Genomic DNA, 16,043 nt, shown 5'->3' on the forward strand with positions numbered 1-16,043 from the left:
AATCGACACCCTTATTTGCAATTTTTTTTTTGTCATAGTAGCTATAGCCCGTGTTCGACAGGCGCATGGTCACTGACACCTTTTATTTGCTCATGGTTTGATTGATTTATACTCACAATATCAGTTTTGCTCATTTTATGTATACATTATTATTAGTGTCAAAACTGGTGATTTTTCTCACTCAACCTCGTGTTGACAAATCTATATTATTTTGTACACATTTGCAGGTTATCATTTTCTTGATGCTAAGATGAAGAAACACTTAGAGACCTTAGTTAATGAAATAAAAGATATTTGTGTATTATTTTTATTTTGGTAATTTGTTAAACTTTATGTACTTGATTGAAATTTTGAAATAAATAAATAATTAGATATTGTCATATATTTAAGTTGTATGATGGTACCTTGTGAACTGTGAACCAACGGTTCGCACCCTGACATTTCCGCCTTAGGTTGGGGTTTGACACTAACATGTACGACAACATCAAAATCAGTAAGTTGCCTAACTCATTGTAAACACCATTGCCACACCCAACAAATGAGCATAGCAAATAAAGTTGCTGCTTAGATCAGCAGAGGCCCGTCATCAGAGCCTTCAATGTACAAAAAAGATGGGTTTACATTCACTACCAACGAAAAACATAAGTCCAAATCGAAACAACTCTCAAATGACCTTTTGTTCACCATCATCGAGATATTATCCAAATCACCAAGCGCCAATAGCTTTATCTAATCAGCAACAAATTACAGTTTCAAATACATCTCAAATGAGCCTATTCTCATCATCATCAACCCGACAAAACTGGCAAAATAACAGCCATTTAAACCTAAAATGTTAGGGTTTGCACTCATCAACATAAACATACAAAAGAAATTAGAGGCGTTGATGAATACAAACAGGGAAACACAAATGAGTCATGTGACACACCATAAACAATCAACTAATCATTATTGATAAGCAAAGTTGATGTGTTGTAAAACACACTTATTTTCCGCACCTTTTATCTATGTTTTTATATGTATTTACCTTATAATAATGTATATTGACTTGTTTTATATGGTTTTTACATATTAATAATTATTTTGTAGGCTAAGGGTGAAAGAAAGAAAGAAACCGGACTTTTAAGGAGCTTACGGCCCATTTTATGCATACGATTTCAAGTAAAGCTAAAAGCCCGGTCCGTTTACATCATGGAAATCCCAAGCCTACTATCATATCATAATATAAAAAAAAGAAAAAAACACTAAGCAGCCTATACTAGGCCGATCGCAGCTGGCAGCCAAGGAACCAAGGAAAAAACTTTTTTTCGGATAGGGTTTGAAGCTTGTGGAGGCTATGAAGAAGAAGGAGGCAAGAAAAAAAAGGCTCGGGGACGTTTTTCATCATTCACACTGCCAAGAGCAGCCAAGAATCATCTACATATCCTTTCATTATTAACATTGTTCATCATCTTTATTGTTCTTGCTATATTGTTAACTAGTTTAGCAATTTCTTGAAAGATTGACTTTGTATTGATTAGTATTGATTGTTCAATGATTGTTATGATGATTGGTATGAAGTATTTGATGTTTTTATTAATCAATAGCTGATGTCCAAAAATTATGCTAGGCTAATCTTGTCGGTTCTACCTAGGAATGATGATAGTTGCTAGTGTTTGATGAGTTTTATGGATTGTTTGATTGATAGACTTGAATTGTTAGTATAAAGTTTGATTTAGACATGAAATAGGTTGTGTTTAAGGGATGGAAATTTTAGTAATTAATTGCTTAAACTCCTTGCGTTGGTTGATTAGTTTTGTATTGATTGATCGGTGCTTGTTTGATTCTAGACTTTGTGTTTAGGGTTTGTTTGCGGTAGGTACAACCGTAGGGTTTTGTTGCATTAATTTGTGGTTAAAGTACAGCGGTTAGACACCTTCTTAGAGACCGAGAGGTGATAATTAATTAGGGTTGTCTCATTGCCTTTGCATGCTAGAATAAGAATTGCGCGATAGCGAGTTCGTTTCTTGTCCGGTTTAGGTGTTTTGAGCGACTAGTTGATCTAATTTGGTTTAAGTTAGATTGTTCCTCTATCCTTGGTTGTGTAGTATTCATTGCCATTAGGGTCGAGTGTTGGTGAGACCGAGAGGTGAGTTAACATTAGAACACGTTAACAATTGTTTTCTGGTTTGGTTGTTTTAGCCGATTAAGAGTAGTTAGGGTTTGTTGAGTGAGACCGAGAGATAATCCAGTGAGCCTGAGCAATCCTTAGTCGTGTCATCTTTAGGAACCGGTGTCTAGATATCATCCAATCCATTTGCTTGTCAGACCTACAGTTTGATTCAGACCTAGGTAGACGTTTTTCTCCATCCAAAGTCAACACAGTTAGTTTGTCGTTAAGTTTTATATTTTGGTAACTTTTGTCAGTCAGTCCTGTTAGTCCAGTTAAGAAAAAAAAAATTAAAAATCAATTAAAATATTATTCTTAGGTAGGTCTTGTCTAGGGTTAGTGGTCGTTAGCGTTCTTACGTGTCCTCGTGTTCGATACTCGGACTTCTTAGGTCTATACTACTTGTGATCAGTACACTTGCCGGTTGTGTGTGGTTTTAGGACTTTCGTTTTATATTTAAAGCTTAGTTGTGAGGGTTATCCGACGCACATCAAGTTGTTGGCGCTATTTCCGGGGACACAGTTTTAGGCGTTTTGAGAGCGACTCGAATTAGGATTTACCTTGTGTGCTACTTGTAATTATTTTTATTTTGATTTGCTTATTTGTTAGAATAGTTTAGCAAATTTTATTTCTTTTTATAGTTGTATGCGACATACTCGATCTCGTGGACCACCCGACACTGAAGGATTTCCTGTTCTAGAAAGAGAGTTTCGTGAGAGACGTCGTCCCGTTTCACCATCGTCCACTTCTTCATCCGTTGACTTCGACGATAGAGATAGGATCATGGGCGACAATCCACCACCGAGGAGGACAGTTGCAGACCGGGCCCGTCCGGCCATTGCTGGCGCGAGATCCAGCATCGCACCAGCCGCCATTGGAGTTACTACAAACTGGCAGATTCCATCGAACCATTTCTCATTCTGCTCAGTTTCACGGGTTGCTTCACGAGAACTTGCATTCTCATCTTACTCGCATCGTGCATATCTGCGACACTTTCCATCTTGTCGGCATATCCGAAGACGCCGTTAAGCTCCGTGTATTTCCGTTTTCACTCGTTGATCATGCAAGTCTGTGGCTCGAGTCCCTCCCATAGGGCTCTATTGCTGCTAGGGCTACCATGCAGACCCAATTTCTTGAGAAGTACGATCCTTCGGCTAAGGCCGCTCGTTTGCGTAACCAGATTCATTCTTTTCAGATGGAGGACACTGAGAGATTCATTCTTGTGCCCAAACCACGGCTTTCAAGATTTGGCGGTTGTCAAGAAGTTCTATAATGGAGTGACGTACGCAACGCAGAACATGCTTGACACGGCGGCGGGAGGAAATCTGTTGACGACGAAGGACCCGGATGAGTGTACCGCTTTGTTTAACGGGTTAGCTATGAGTGAATACTAGAGACCACCCGCCAGAGGAGGTAAGACCGTTGATTCCATATCACACGGCATGCATTCGGTGGACACGAACACCGCTCTTACGGCACAGGTCGAGGCGTTGGCGAAGATTGTGAAGGACTTGCAGACGAAGAGCAAGTTGTGCGAGATATTCAGAGGAGGGCATGATACCGTTCAGTGCCCAGTCAGTTTCGCAGGAGGAGGCAGTAGACTTTATAGGATATCCAAACCGAAATCAAAATTCTTCCAATTCTTATAATTCAGGATGGAGAGGCAATCAAAATTCCAACTGGAGGGGCGGTAATCAGTCCAGTTTTCAGCAGGGTCAGAGTCTGTTCCAGGATGCCGGTGAGGGAGCGAGCAGTGGGGACAAGAAGCCCACTTTAGAGGAGATGATGGCGCAGCAGACACAAATGTTGTCATAGCTCATGACACGAGAGGATTCCCGACATAAAGAGACCCGGGAGAAGTTTCGCGAGCACGAGTAGTTCATGAGGAATCATGGAGCGTCGATTCATAGTCTCGAGCAGCAGATGGCAGAGATAGCTAGGCGGTTGAACGAGAGGCCGCAAGGTACGCTACCGAGTAATACTGAGCAAAACCCGAAGGGATTCGCGAAAGCTGTGACGACGAGGAGCGGTGCAGGGGCACGAGATGATCCCGTGATTCAGCAGAGGCCCAGAGGAGGAGTTGTCGAGGAGCCTACAGTAGTTGTAGAGGAGCAGGTGGATGAGAAGATTCAGATGGAGTCTCCGCCGGCCGCATCAGAGGAGCAGCCCAGGGAGTTCAGCACGGCCCGAGAGACAGCAGTTACCGAGCGAGCCACCGAGAGTCTACAAACCTAGAGTGCCATACCCCGGGAGACTCCGCAGAGATAGAGATGAGGAGCAGAACTCCAAATTCCTTGATCTTTTGAAGCAGCTTCACTTTAATATTCCATTCCTTGAGGCGCTGACTCAGATGCCGAAACATGCGAAGTTCCTTAAGGATATTCTCTCGAATAAGGAGAAGTTAGCTGAGGTCGCTTCCATCCCATTGAGTGCTAGTTGTTCTGCTGTCTTACAGAGGAAGTTACCAGATAAGATGTCCGATCCAAGAAGTTTCACGATTCCCTGCATCATGAGTGATGATACGATGGTTCATGCACTGGCTGATCTCAATGCCAGTATTAATCTTAAGCCGTATTCCATGTACAGCAAGCTGGGTTTAGGCGAACCGAGGCCTACCAGGATGAGTATCCAGCTTGCTGATCGTTCTGTGAAATGCCCTCGAGGGGTGGTCGAGAACATGCTTGTTCGTGTTGACAAGTTCATCTTCCCAGTGGACTTTGTCATTCTGGACATGAATGATGATGATAGTGTACCGCTTATTCTTGGCCGACCGTTCCTTTCCACTGCACAGGAGTAGATTGACGTCTGCGAGGGTAAGTTAATTTTGAGAGTTGGGGATGAGAAAGTCACCTTTGACGTTCGACAGTCACTTAAACACCCCAACTCTGCTGATGACTCCATGTACTTTATCGATACCATCATGGAGCATGTTGGGGAGTTTTTTCAGTGAGATCTGTGGAGGATCTGCCCTCGACACTCAGATTCTCGATAGGGACATTCCGGAGATTGAGATGGTTGCCATGACCGATCAGTCAACGGAAGATGACACCGAGTTACATACCCCCTGAGTCTGAAGTTTCTGTTGGGATCGTACGAGATGATCCGATGGACCGACCTTCCGTCGAGAGCCCCCCCTTCCTTAGGGCTTAAGGATTTGCCCGCCCATCTGGAGTATGTGTTTTTGGACGAGGAGAGGAAGTTGCCGGTTATTATTGCATCTGCATTGACGGAGGTCGAGAGAGAGAAGCTGTTGAGGGTGCTGAGAGAGCACAAGGAGGCCATTGCATGGAAGATTATCGACATTAAGGATATCAACCCTTCGTTCTGCACTCATAAAATCCTCATCGAGGATAATTTCAGGAATGTCGTTCAGCCGCAGCGGCTTAATTCGAAGATACAGGAGGTCGTGAAGAAGGACATTATCAAACTCCTTGATGCGGGGATCATTCTCCCCATTTCTAATAGTTCGTGGGTTAGTCCAGTCCAAGTGGTTCCTAAAAAGGGTGGCATGACTGTCGTCACCATTAAGAGGAACGAGCTCATTCCCACTAGGACTGCGACTGGTTGGAGAGTCTGCATTGATTACCGCAGACTGAATGATGCCACGAGGAAAGACCACTTTCCTTTACCTTTCATTGATCAGATGCTGGAGCGTTTGGCAGGTCAGCAGTATTACTGCTTCTTGGATGGTTTCTTCAGGTACTTTCAGATTCCGATTGCTCCAGATGACCAGGAGAAAACCACGTTTACCTGCCCATAGGGCACGTTTTCCTATAGACGTATGCCGTTCGGACTGTGTAACGCTCCAGCCACATTTCAGAGGTGCATGGTGGCTACATTTCATGACATGATCGAGGACTCCATGGAGGTGTTCATGGACGATTTTTTTCTGTGTATGGGAGCTCTTTTGATCATTGTCTCTCCAACCTTGAGAGGATGTTGGCCAGATGCGTTGACACCAACCTAGTCCTTAACTAGGAGAAGTATCACTTCATGGTACGTGAGGGCATCGTATTTCGAGTGCGGGGATAGAGGTCGACCGAGCGAAGGTCGAGACCATTTCTAATCTTCCCCCACCCACTTCTGTGAGATCCATCCAGAGTTTTCTGGGTCACGCTGGGTTCTATCGCCGGTTCATTAAAGATTTTTCTAAGATCGCGAGACCCATGACCAAACTTCTGGAGAAGGATGCCCCATTTGTGTTTTCTGAGCAGTGTATCGAGGCGTTTGATCTTTTAGAAGACAAACTCGTTAACGCCCCGATCATGATTGCTCTCGACTGGTCGCTTCCCTTTGATTTGATGTGTGATGCGAGTGACTTCACAGTCGGAGAGGTTCTTGGACAGCGGAAGGATAAGCACTTCCATCCTATTTACTTTGCTAGCCGGACCTTGAATGGTGCACAGGAGAGTTACACCACCACCGAGAAAGAGCTTTTAGCTGTGGTGTTTGAGTTCGATAAATTCAGGTCCTATCTAGTTCTGTCCAAGACGATTGTGTACACGGATCATTCTGCTATTCGTTATCTCTTCAGCAAACAGGATGCTAAGCTACGCCTTATCAGATGGATCATGTTGCTTCAAGAGTTTGATATTGAAATTCGTGATAAAAAGGGGGCCAAGAATGTGGCGGCCGATCATCTTTCGCGTCTTGAGGGAGCTGAGTTAGGAGAACCGGGGGTCAGGATTAATGACCGATTTCTGACAGAGAATCTCATGTTTGTTTCAGCTCAGGATGAGGGTTTTCCATGGTTCGCCGACTTTGCGAACTATCTTGCGGACGAGTACTACCCGAAGATGTCTTACCAGCAAAAGAAGAAATTCTTTGCTGATGTTAAGTTTTACCTTTGGGACGACCCGTATCTTTTTCGTATAGGTGTTGACCAGTTGATCAGGAGGTGCGTGGACGTTAAGAAGGGATGGCAGATTCTGAGCCATTGTCATGTTGGACCGACAGGAGGTCACCACGGTGCGACTTTGACAGCGAAGAAGGTCTTTGATTGTGGTTTTTATTGGCCTTCGATTGTTAAGGATGCGCACGCGTTCGTTAGGAGTTGTGATCGTTGCCAGCGTGTCGGCAACATCTTGTCGCAAAATGAAATGCCCTGGAATGCTATTCAGGTTTGTGAGGTTTTCGATGTGTGGGGCATTGATTTCATGGGATCGTTTCCATCTTCGCGTGGGAACAAGTACATACTTGTGGCTGCTGATTATGTCTCGGAGTGGGTTGAGGCCAAGGCCTTACCCACGAATGATGCTCGAGTTGTACTCCGTTTTCTCAAGAGCCTTTTTGCTCGTTTTGGTTTCCCGAAGGCGTTGATCAGTGATAGAGGAACTCACTTCTACAATGCGTAGATGGAGAAGGCGTTGCGTCGCTATGGGGTCATCCATTGGCTTGCAACCGCCTACCACCCACAGACTAGTGGGCAGGTAGAAGTGAGTAATCAGGAGATCAAACGTATTCCTGAGAAAACGGTTGGTTCGAATCGTCAGGATTGGTCCGACAAGTTGGATGATGCGTTGTGGGCCTTCCGTACAACCTACAAAACTCCGACCGGTTCCACACCGTTTCGGATGATTTATGGGAAGGCCTGCCACCTGCCTGTTGATTTGGAGCATCGTGCTTCATGGGCCCTCCAGAAGGTCAATCTTGATATGTCCGCCGCGGAGAGCACTCATTTCCACCAGTTGCACAAGTTAGAGAAGCTGAGAGATCACACCTACGCACAATCGTTTAGGTATAAAGAGCGGACGAAGGAAATGCATGGTAGGAAATTGAAAGGGAACAAGCAGTTCAAGTGTGGGGATTTGGTCTTATTGTATAATTCCCGGTTGAGGTTATTCCCGGGAAAGTTGAACTCCCGATGGTCGGAACCGTTCACGGTCACTGAGGTTTTCCCGTATGGTACTATTGAGATAGAGGATAAAAGCGGGAAGTTTAAAGTGAACGGTCATAGACTGAAGCACTACATTGGCGAGTCGATGGCTGATCAGACTGTCGAGGTATTCTACCTTGACTCGCTCACCGAGACGTAGACGTGCTGGATGCATCACTCGGGAGACTGCCCGAGTTGTAGAGTTTGTATCTCTGTTATTTGTTTGTGCTGTCTGTTTTATATGTTTTTGTCTATTTCAGGATGTTCCAAAATGAAACCACTCGTACTCAATCTCCATTCGAATCGGTCGATTTAAGGGGCGTTCTAGTGTGAAAAAAAATATATAAATAAAAAAATAATATATATATATATATATATATATATATATATTTATAAAAACCAAAAACACAAATATACGTTTATTTCTTTATGTTTTTGTTTTCCGTTTTGTACGCCGCTACATGCGAGCGAGTTTGAGTTTTGCATGTTATATTATGCGCATGGTAGCTATGATGGTGTTTTGGAACAGGTTCTCCTAAGATTGCGACCGCGAATGAAATGCTATACGGTCGCTTGGTTGCTTCTCAGCTATTGAAGACTCTGCACACAAACCAGAGTAGTAACCCGTTCTTTGTTTTATTCTTGTATATTATATTTTTATTTTTATTTCTTTTCCTTGTTCTCATCGAGGACGATTTTGTTCTAAGTGTGGGGATGGGATTTATTTTACTTAGTTATAGAAAAATTTTTGAAAAAAAAAATTGAAAAATTTGAAAAAAATTGTCCCTTGAAACTTGTTTTCTCTACGTTAAACAGGAAATGATATTATTACCGAGTAGTGGTTATTTTATAACTTCTTGGTGTTTTCAAAAATATATATATAATAAATAAGAACAGTGCCCATTAGACCCACACGAAATGTATGGTAACCAAACAGTTTAGACTCAGTAATCGATGTGTCGGTAGGCTCAGCCTTTGAGAATGAAAGGGCGGTTTGGTTGTTGACCTAATTGAACCTTTTAAATGGCCTGACTTTAGTGGGAAACATCTTAGAGTTTTATTTGTTTAAATGAGCCCGTAACAGGACTGGAATGAAAATCCGGGTTATACTCAAGCCTCGAGTCATATAATCACCTTTATATAAAAACCTAATTTTTGTATACGTACTTACATGTATAATCTTATGTATACGTGTCTATTCCTGCAAATAGCAGAAGACAGTTTTGCTCGGCCCTTTGTTGCGCGGTGGCGCAGACCTGAGCCTTGATGCAGTCTGTAATATCGTCCAACATGGTGAATTTTTTCAAAAAAAAAATGCAAAAAGCCAAAAGGCAATGCAAAGAGCGAAAAGGCAGAAAAAAAAAATTCGAAACCACCATGAAAGAAACTACTGTCGGTCGATCAAGGACCAAGCTAGAGTTTATACATTGTATATGAGTCGAAAATGTTTAGATCATTTGGCAATAGATTTAAGTCAAATTGGGGTGATTCGGCCCGGTAAAACCATAATGGAACGTGGTGAAGTGGCAGCAGGGCTTTTAAGTGTGGGTCCCGCTTAGTCATACAAACTAATGAAATTTTCACGCCTTATTTGCCTCGGTAAGTATTAGGGGCATGGGTTTAAGTGGATAGCAATACCGGCAATCAACCTAATCTAACTTATTAGGTGAAAGTTGGAAGAAATATTTGGGTAACGGGTCACTTGTTATAATACTTTAAAAAGAAAAAAAATATATAATAATAATAATTAATAAATAAAACCAAGAGTTGTCGGTTGAACTCGGTTATGATCCTGTGTAGAATTCTTTTTCAGTGATGAAAAATTCTTAAGTGTGGGGATGTTTGATGTGTTGTAAAACACACTTATTTTCCGCACCTTTTATCTATGTTTTTATATGTATATACCTTATAATAATGTAGATTGACTTATTTTATATGGGTTTTACATAATAATATTTATTTTGTAGTCTAAGGGTGAAAGAAAGAAAGAAACCGGACCTTTCAAGGAGCTTACAGCCCTTTTACGCATACGATTTCAAGTAAAGCTAAAAGCCCGGCCCGTTTACATCATGGAAATCCCAAGCCTACTATTATATCATAATATAAAAAAAAAAGAAAATAAAAACCCTAAGCAACCTACACTAGGGCGATCGCAGCTGGCAGCCAAGGAACCAAGGAAAAAACTTTTTTTCGATTAGGGTTTGAAGCTTGTGGCGGCTATGAAAAAGAAGGAGGCAAGAAACAAAGGCTCAGGGACGTTTTTCATCATTCACACAGCCAAGAGCAGCCAAGAATCATCTACATATCCTTTCATTATTAACATTGTTCATCATCTTTATTGTTCTTGCTAAATTGTTAACTAGTTTCGCAATTTCTTGAAAGATTGACTTTGTATTGATTAGTATTGATTGTTCAATGATTGTTATGATGATTGGTATGAAGTATTTGATGTTTTTATTAACCAATAGCTGCTGTCCAAAAATTATGTTAGGCTAATCTTGTCGGTTCTACCTAGGAATGATGATAGTTGCTAGTGTTTAATGAGTTTTATGGATTGTTTGATTGATGGACTTGAATTGTTAGTGTAAAGTTTGATTTAGACATGAAATAGGTTGTGTTTAAGGGTTGGAAATTTTAGTAATTCATTGCTTAAACTCCTTGCGTTGGTTGATTAGTTTTGTATTGATTGATCGGTGCTTGTTTGATTCTAGACTTTGTGTTTAGGGTTTGTTTGCGGTAGGTACAACCGTAGGGTTTTGTTGCATTAATTTGTGGTTAAAGTACAGCGGTTAGACACCTTCTTAGAGACGAGAGGTGATAAGAAGTTAGGGTTGTCTCATCCTTTGCATGCTAGAATAGGAATTGCGCGAGAGCGAGTTCGTTTCTTGTCCGGTTTAGGTGTTTTGAGCGACTAGTTGGTCTATTTGGTTTAAGTTAGATTGTTCCTCTATCCTTGGTTGTGTAGTATTCATTGCCATTAGGGTCGAGTGTTGGTGAGATCGAGAGGTGAGTCAACATTAAAACACGTTAACAATTGTTTTCCGATTTGGTCGTTTTAGCCGAGTAAGAGTAGTTAGGGTTTGTTGAGTGAGACCGAGAGATAATCCAGTGAGCCTGAGCAATCCTTAGTCGTGTCATCTTTAGGAACCGGTGTCTAGATATCAACCAATCCATTTGCTTGTCAGACCTATAGTTTGATTCAGACCTAGGTAGACGTTTTTCTTCATCCAAAGTCAACACAGTTAGTTTGTCGTTAAGTTTTCTATTTTTGGTAACTTTTGTTAATCAGTCCTGTTAGTCCAGTTAAGAAAAACAAAAATTAAAAATCAATTAAAATATTATTCTTAGGTAGGTCTTGTCTAGGGTTAGTGATCATTAGCATTCTTACGTGTCCTCATGTTCGATACTCGGACTTTCTAGGTCTATACTACCTGCGATCGGTACACTTGTCGGTTGTGTGTGGTTTTAGGATTTTCTTTTTATATTTAAAGCTTAGTTGTGAGGGTTATCCGACGCACATCAAAAGTCGAACAAAGGATGAGAGAGGCCAGAGAGAAAGATAGAAAAACGTAACATCGCAATGACCCGAGGCCGTCGGGAACAGCAGTTGATATCTGACGGCAACATCGCCACGACTAGAGATTGGCCAAATCGGCTCCATCTCTGACGGCAACGTCGCCACAACGGGAACACTTGCATCTCCCATGAAAACGTCGCAATGGAGAACGCATGTGTATTTGACCATTCTCTCTGTAACTTTCTCCTTCTCTAACTGTTCTCTTTATCTGCAACCCATGGAGTATAAAGAACAGGCATGGAAAAATACCAAAGAGATAACACAAAAGACTCGTCAGACACACAGATAACACGCGTACACTCATTGATGAAAACGTGTGAACTAACGAATTTCAAATAGCATAGCACAACCACGTTATGCATAAGGTACAACAACTAATGCAGACACTCTCCCGTAATTGTAATATTATAAATTGACTAGCTAACACTTGAAAATGCCAACACAACAAATTAAACTCTTCTAAGGTCATCCGTAGTGGAGGAGTTTTGGTTGCCATTTTGGTCTAAAACTCTCCCAAAACGCCATGTACGCCTTCTCTAAGTTTTGCCAAGCATTTTGGGTGTAAAAGTTGTATATAGAACTTTGAAGAGGACGCATTTCGTGATAGAGGTATAGAGAGCAGGGTAATGATTACATGAGAATTGTGGGTTTTTTTTGCCACGCTTCTTTTTATAAAACTCTTTAATATTAATTAGACCACCACGCGTAACAGAACACTCAAAGATAAAGGATTTTGATCATACATGGTCTAATACGATCCCACTCAACAAGTGCATATAATCAATGGGCCCACTTTTTGTGGGGTTTAGAGCATTCCCAGTCCATTATTCATCTTCATCTCTATAATTACACTAAAACACTATATTTTTTCTCTCATTTTCAATTAAATAATATATTTTTATACTTTTATCATTACTTTTTCTCTCTCCTTCACTCACAACCACTTTAAAAAACATTATAAAATTATAAAGGTGAATAGTGTGTTTCTTTAAATTTAACCATGAACAGTAACATTTTCTCTCTCTTCCTCTCACAACCACTTTTAACAATGTCTAAAATTTGGAGAACTTCCTCACATAATTTGGAGAACCCACTGGGAATGCTCTTAAGAACATTTCCATTCAATTCTCCATCTTCATCTCTATAATTACACTAAAAACACTATCTTTTCTCTCTCATTTTCAATTAAATAATATTTTTTTATACTTTTATCATTACCTTTTCTCTCTTATTCACTCACAACCACTTTCAAAAACATTAAAAAATTATAAAGATGAACAGTGCGCTTCTCCAAATTTAACCATGAACAGTAACATTTTCTCTCTCCTCCTCTCACAACCATTTTTAACTATCTCTAAAAATTGGAGAACCCCCTCACATAATCTAGGGAATCCATTGAGAATGCTCTAAGAGAATTCTCATCCCATCCCCTATCTCTTTTCATTTCAATTAAATAATATTTTTTATACATTTTATCATTACTTTTTCGTTTCCTTCACTCACAACCACTTTTAAAATATATTAAAAAATTATATGACATGAACAGTAACTTTTTAAATATACAGAAAAATCACTACGTTTTCTAAAATATAAAAAGTTTTCACTCACAACACTCTGAATCACTCTTTAAATTATAAAAACACCACTCACATAATATAAGGGGTTGGATGAGAATGCTTTAATCGCACTTAATACAATCAATATCTCACACTTTTTTTTTACTCTTTTCATATACAATTTTTAACAAAACCATCTCTATAACTTTATTATAATACCCGTTCTTATTTTTTATTAATAACATTCGGATTTATGTTCATTAGATGCTGAAAATTTTTATTTTGCATTACTTTAATGCTCTATGTATCTGGTTCTTAGATCTATGTATCTAAAATAATGATGTAACATCACAAATATCTTTTAGTATTTATTTAATATCTACATTTTCTAAAAGGCGTTGCTTTTGCAAAGAAATATCTAGGGATCAATAATTGATTAATTGGTACAACAAGGCTAAGGGTGGTGAGGCGCGGAAGGGGAGCGCGGCCACCTGGCTCGCAAACACCGCTATCACCTTGGCGCGGACGGGGACGCGGATGGGAGGCGCGGGGCAGTCCGCGTGGGAATATAGCCGTTGGTGGTTTAAAAAGAAAGTTTTTTTTTGTTTATTTAACCTATATATAAATACCAATCCACACACTCCATTTTAACTAAAACTCACCTCATTCTCTCTTATTCTCTTAAAAAACCATACTTTTCCTCTACCAAAACTATATTTCTCTCCATTTTTATAAATGGCATCGTCTTCATCGTCTTCGTCTTCCGAAGAAGACGAACTCATTTGTCAAGCGGTTCAAACGACGATAAATTTTTTGATCGATCAAAGACGCCCTCGAGCCCCATTATTCCGGCAACCACGTCTTCGTGATCGAAAGACTGCTAATGAAACTTTGATACGTCACTATTTTAGCCCCGATCCCGCATATGGTGAGGAAAGTTTTAAAACTCGTTTTCGAATGGCTAGACGATTATTCATGCGTCTAGCAAATGCTTGCCGGAGCACTTTGAGTATTTTCAACAAAGGGATGACGCTAGAGGTCATCCCAGGTTCACGCCTACTCAAAAAATTACCGCCGCTCTTCGGCAACTAGCGTATGGTGTTGGCTCGAACATGTTGGACGAGTATCTACAAATGGCTAAAAAGACCGAACGCGATTCGCTTAACCACTTTTGTAAAAGTATATAGTTTTATTTAAAATTTTATCATTTACATTTATTTATATAATTTTAAGTAATTATATTTAGGGGTCATATCGCTATACAAGCGGAGATACTTACGTAAACCAACAATGTATGATATCCAACACATATACGAGGTGCACGGTGAAAGGCATGGTTTCCCCGAGATGCTCGGTAGCCTCGATTGTATGCATGTTGGTTGGGCTATGTGTCCTACTGCTTGGCGAGGTCAATTCCACCGAGGTGATCACCCCGGCCCTACTATTGTACTTAAGGCGGTGGCGTCACAGGATCTTTGGTTTTGGCATGCATTCTTTGGGGTTGTCGGGTCAAATAATGACCACAATGTTATCAATCAATCATCGATATTCGATGACCTTATCGACAGGGTTGAACCCCCTCAGGCTTTTTTGTAAATGGAGAACACTTCAAGTACGGGTACTACCTCGTTGATGGTATTTACAGCGAATGGGGGACACTAGTTCAAGCTTATGCGTCTCCACTTTCTGACAAACGAAAGTACTTCACGAAGAGACAAGAATCGGCCAGAAAAGATATTGAAAGGGCGTTGGAGTCTTAAAGAAAAAATGGGCAATATTGACGAATCCAATAAAATTTTGGACAAGGGAGAAGATAACGGAAGTCGTCTACACGTGTGTAATCCTACATAACATGATACTAGAAGACGAGGGTCACACTATTTGTCAAAACTACCAAGGTGATATTCCAAGACAAGAATCGACGATCACCAATGAACAACGACTCGACAACTTAAATATCATCAAGAGCCGTGAGATACACGATAACCTTCGGCATTAGTTGGTTGAGCATTTGTGGGATAGAAGACCCGATAATCTTGTATTAGACTAGTAATATTTTAAATTATTATTAATGTAATGTTTTATATTATTATTAATGTAAGGTTTTAAATTATTTAAAAAAAAATAAAAAAAATCAATCAAGCTCCGGATCACCTGGACCACTACACTCTCTGGGGCTTGATCCTGGAGCTTGATTCTGTGCCACATCACCGCCTACATGTCGTAAATATATTGGACCACTTGGTCTTGGATCAAGCCCCACTACCCTTAGCTTAACATATTATATTTCTTTTGAATAACTTGTGTCCCACCTGTATGTTATGCCAAATTATATTATTTAATAAATCGAATGTTTTACCAATTTATGAATTTAGAAGTTAAAATAGGCGCTTTCCTTTCATAAAAATGATTTTATAATAACAGATAGCTATAGAAGAATTCAAATATGTAATTATACCAGATGTAAAGTTCTCTAATTTTATAATATAACTTATACTATATGCAATTTACTTTATAAAAAGCATATTAGCGCAAGGGCAAGTGAAAACAAAACTTAATGAAAAACAATTTTATTACATATATGAATATATGATGAGGTAGGGTTTTAAACTCACCAAATATGCAACATACGCTTGTGCAGGCGAAACAATCTGGCATCAGGTACGAATTACAAAAGCGCCAACAAGCATTCTACCAGGCGTTGAACATTCCCTGACGTCTTGGAAAGAGTGACGCCGAGGACCTTCCGATTTACAACACATTGACAATAGTATCACATAGCACAAAAATCACCCATCAGTCAACCCCTCTATCCACCAACTTTCTTGAGACACGTGCATGGCGTCTAATTGGTGGAATCCCTAAGATAGCAGACGACCCACATAT

General features: G+C 40.4%; 1 protein-coding gene across 1 annotated transcript; it reads left to right on the top strand.

The window, feature by feature from the left end:
• The first annotated feature begins 14,447 nt into the window (after positions 1-14,447).
• Positions 14,448-14,917, top strand: LOC143588758 (uncharacterized). Its single transcript, XM_077069683.1, has 2 exons — positions 14,448-14,749; positions 14,803-14,917. The coding sequence occupies exons 1-2, from the start codon at positions 14,448-14,450 to the stop codon at positions 14,915-14,917; spliced, it is 417 nt and encodes a 138-aa protein (XP_076925798.1).
• The last annotated feature ends 1,126 nt before the right edge of the window (positions 14,918-16,043 follow it).

This window comes from Bidens hawaiensis, unplaced genomic scaffold (assembly GCF_021521415.1).
Source record: "Bidens hawaiensis isolate Kalapana, Puna unplaced genomic scaffold, B.hawaiensis_p1.1 tig00036759_1, whole genome shotgun sequence".
Taxonomy (NCBI): domain Eukaryota; kingdom Viridiplantae; phylum Streptophyta; class Magnoliopsida; order Asterales; family Asteraceae; genus Bidens; species Bidens hawaiensis.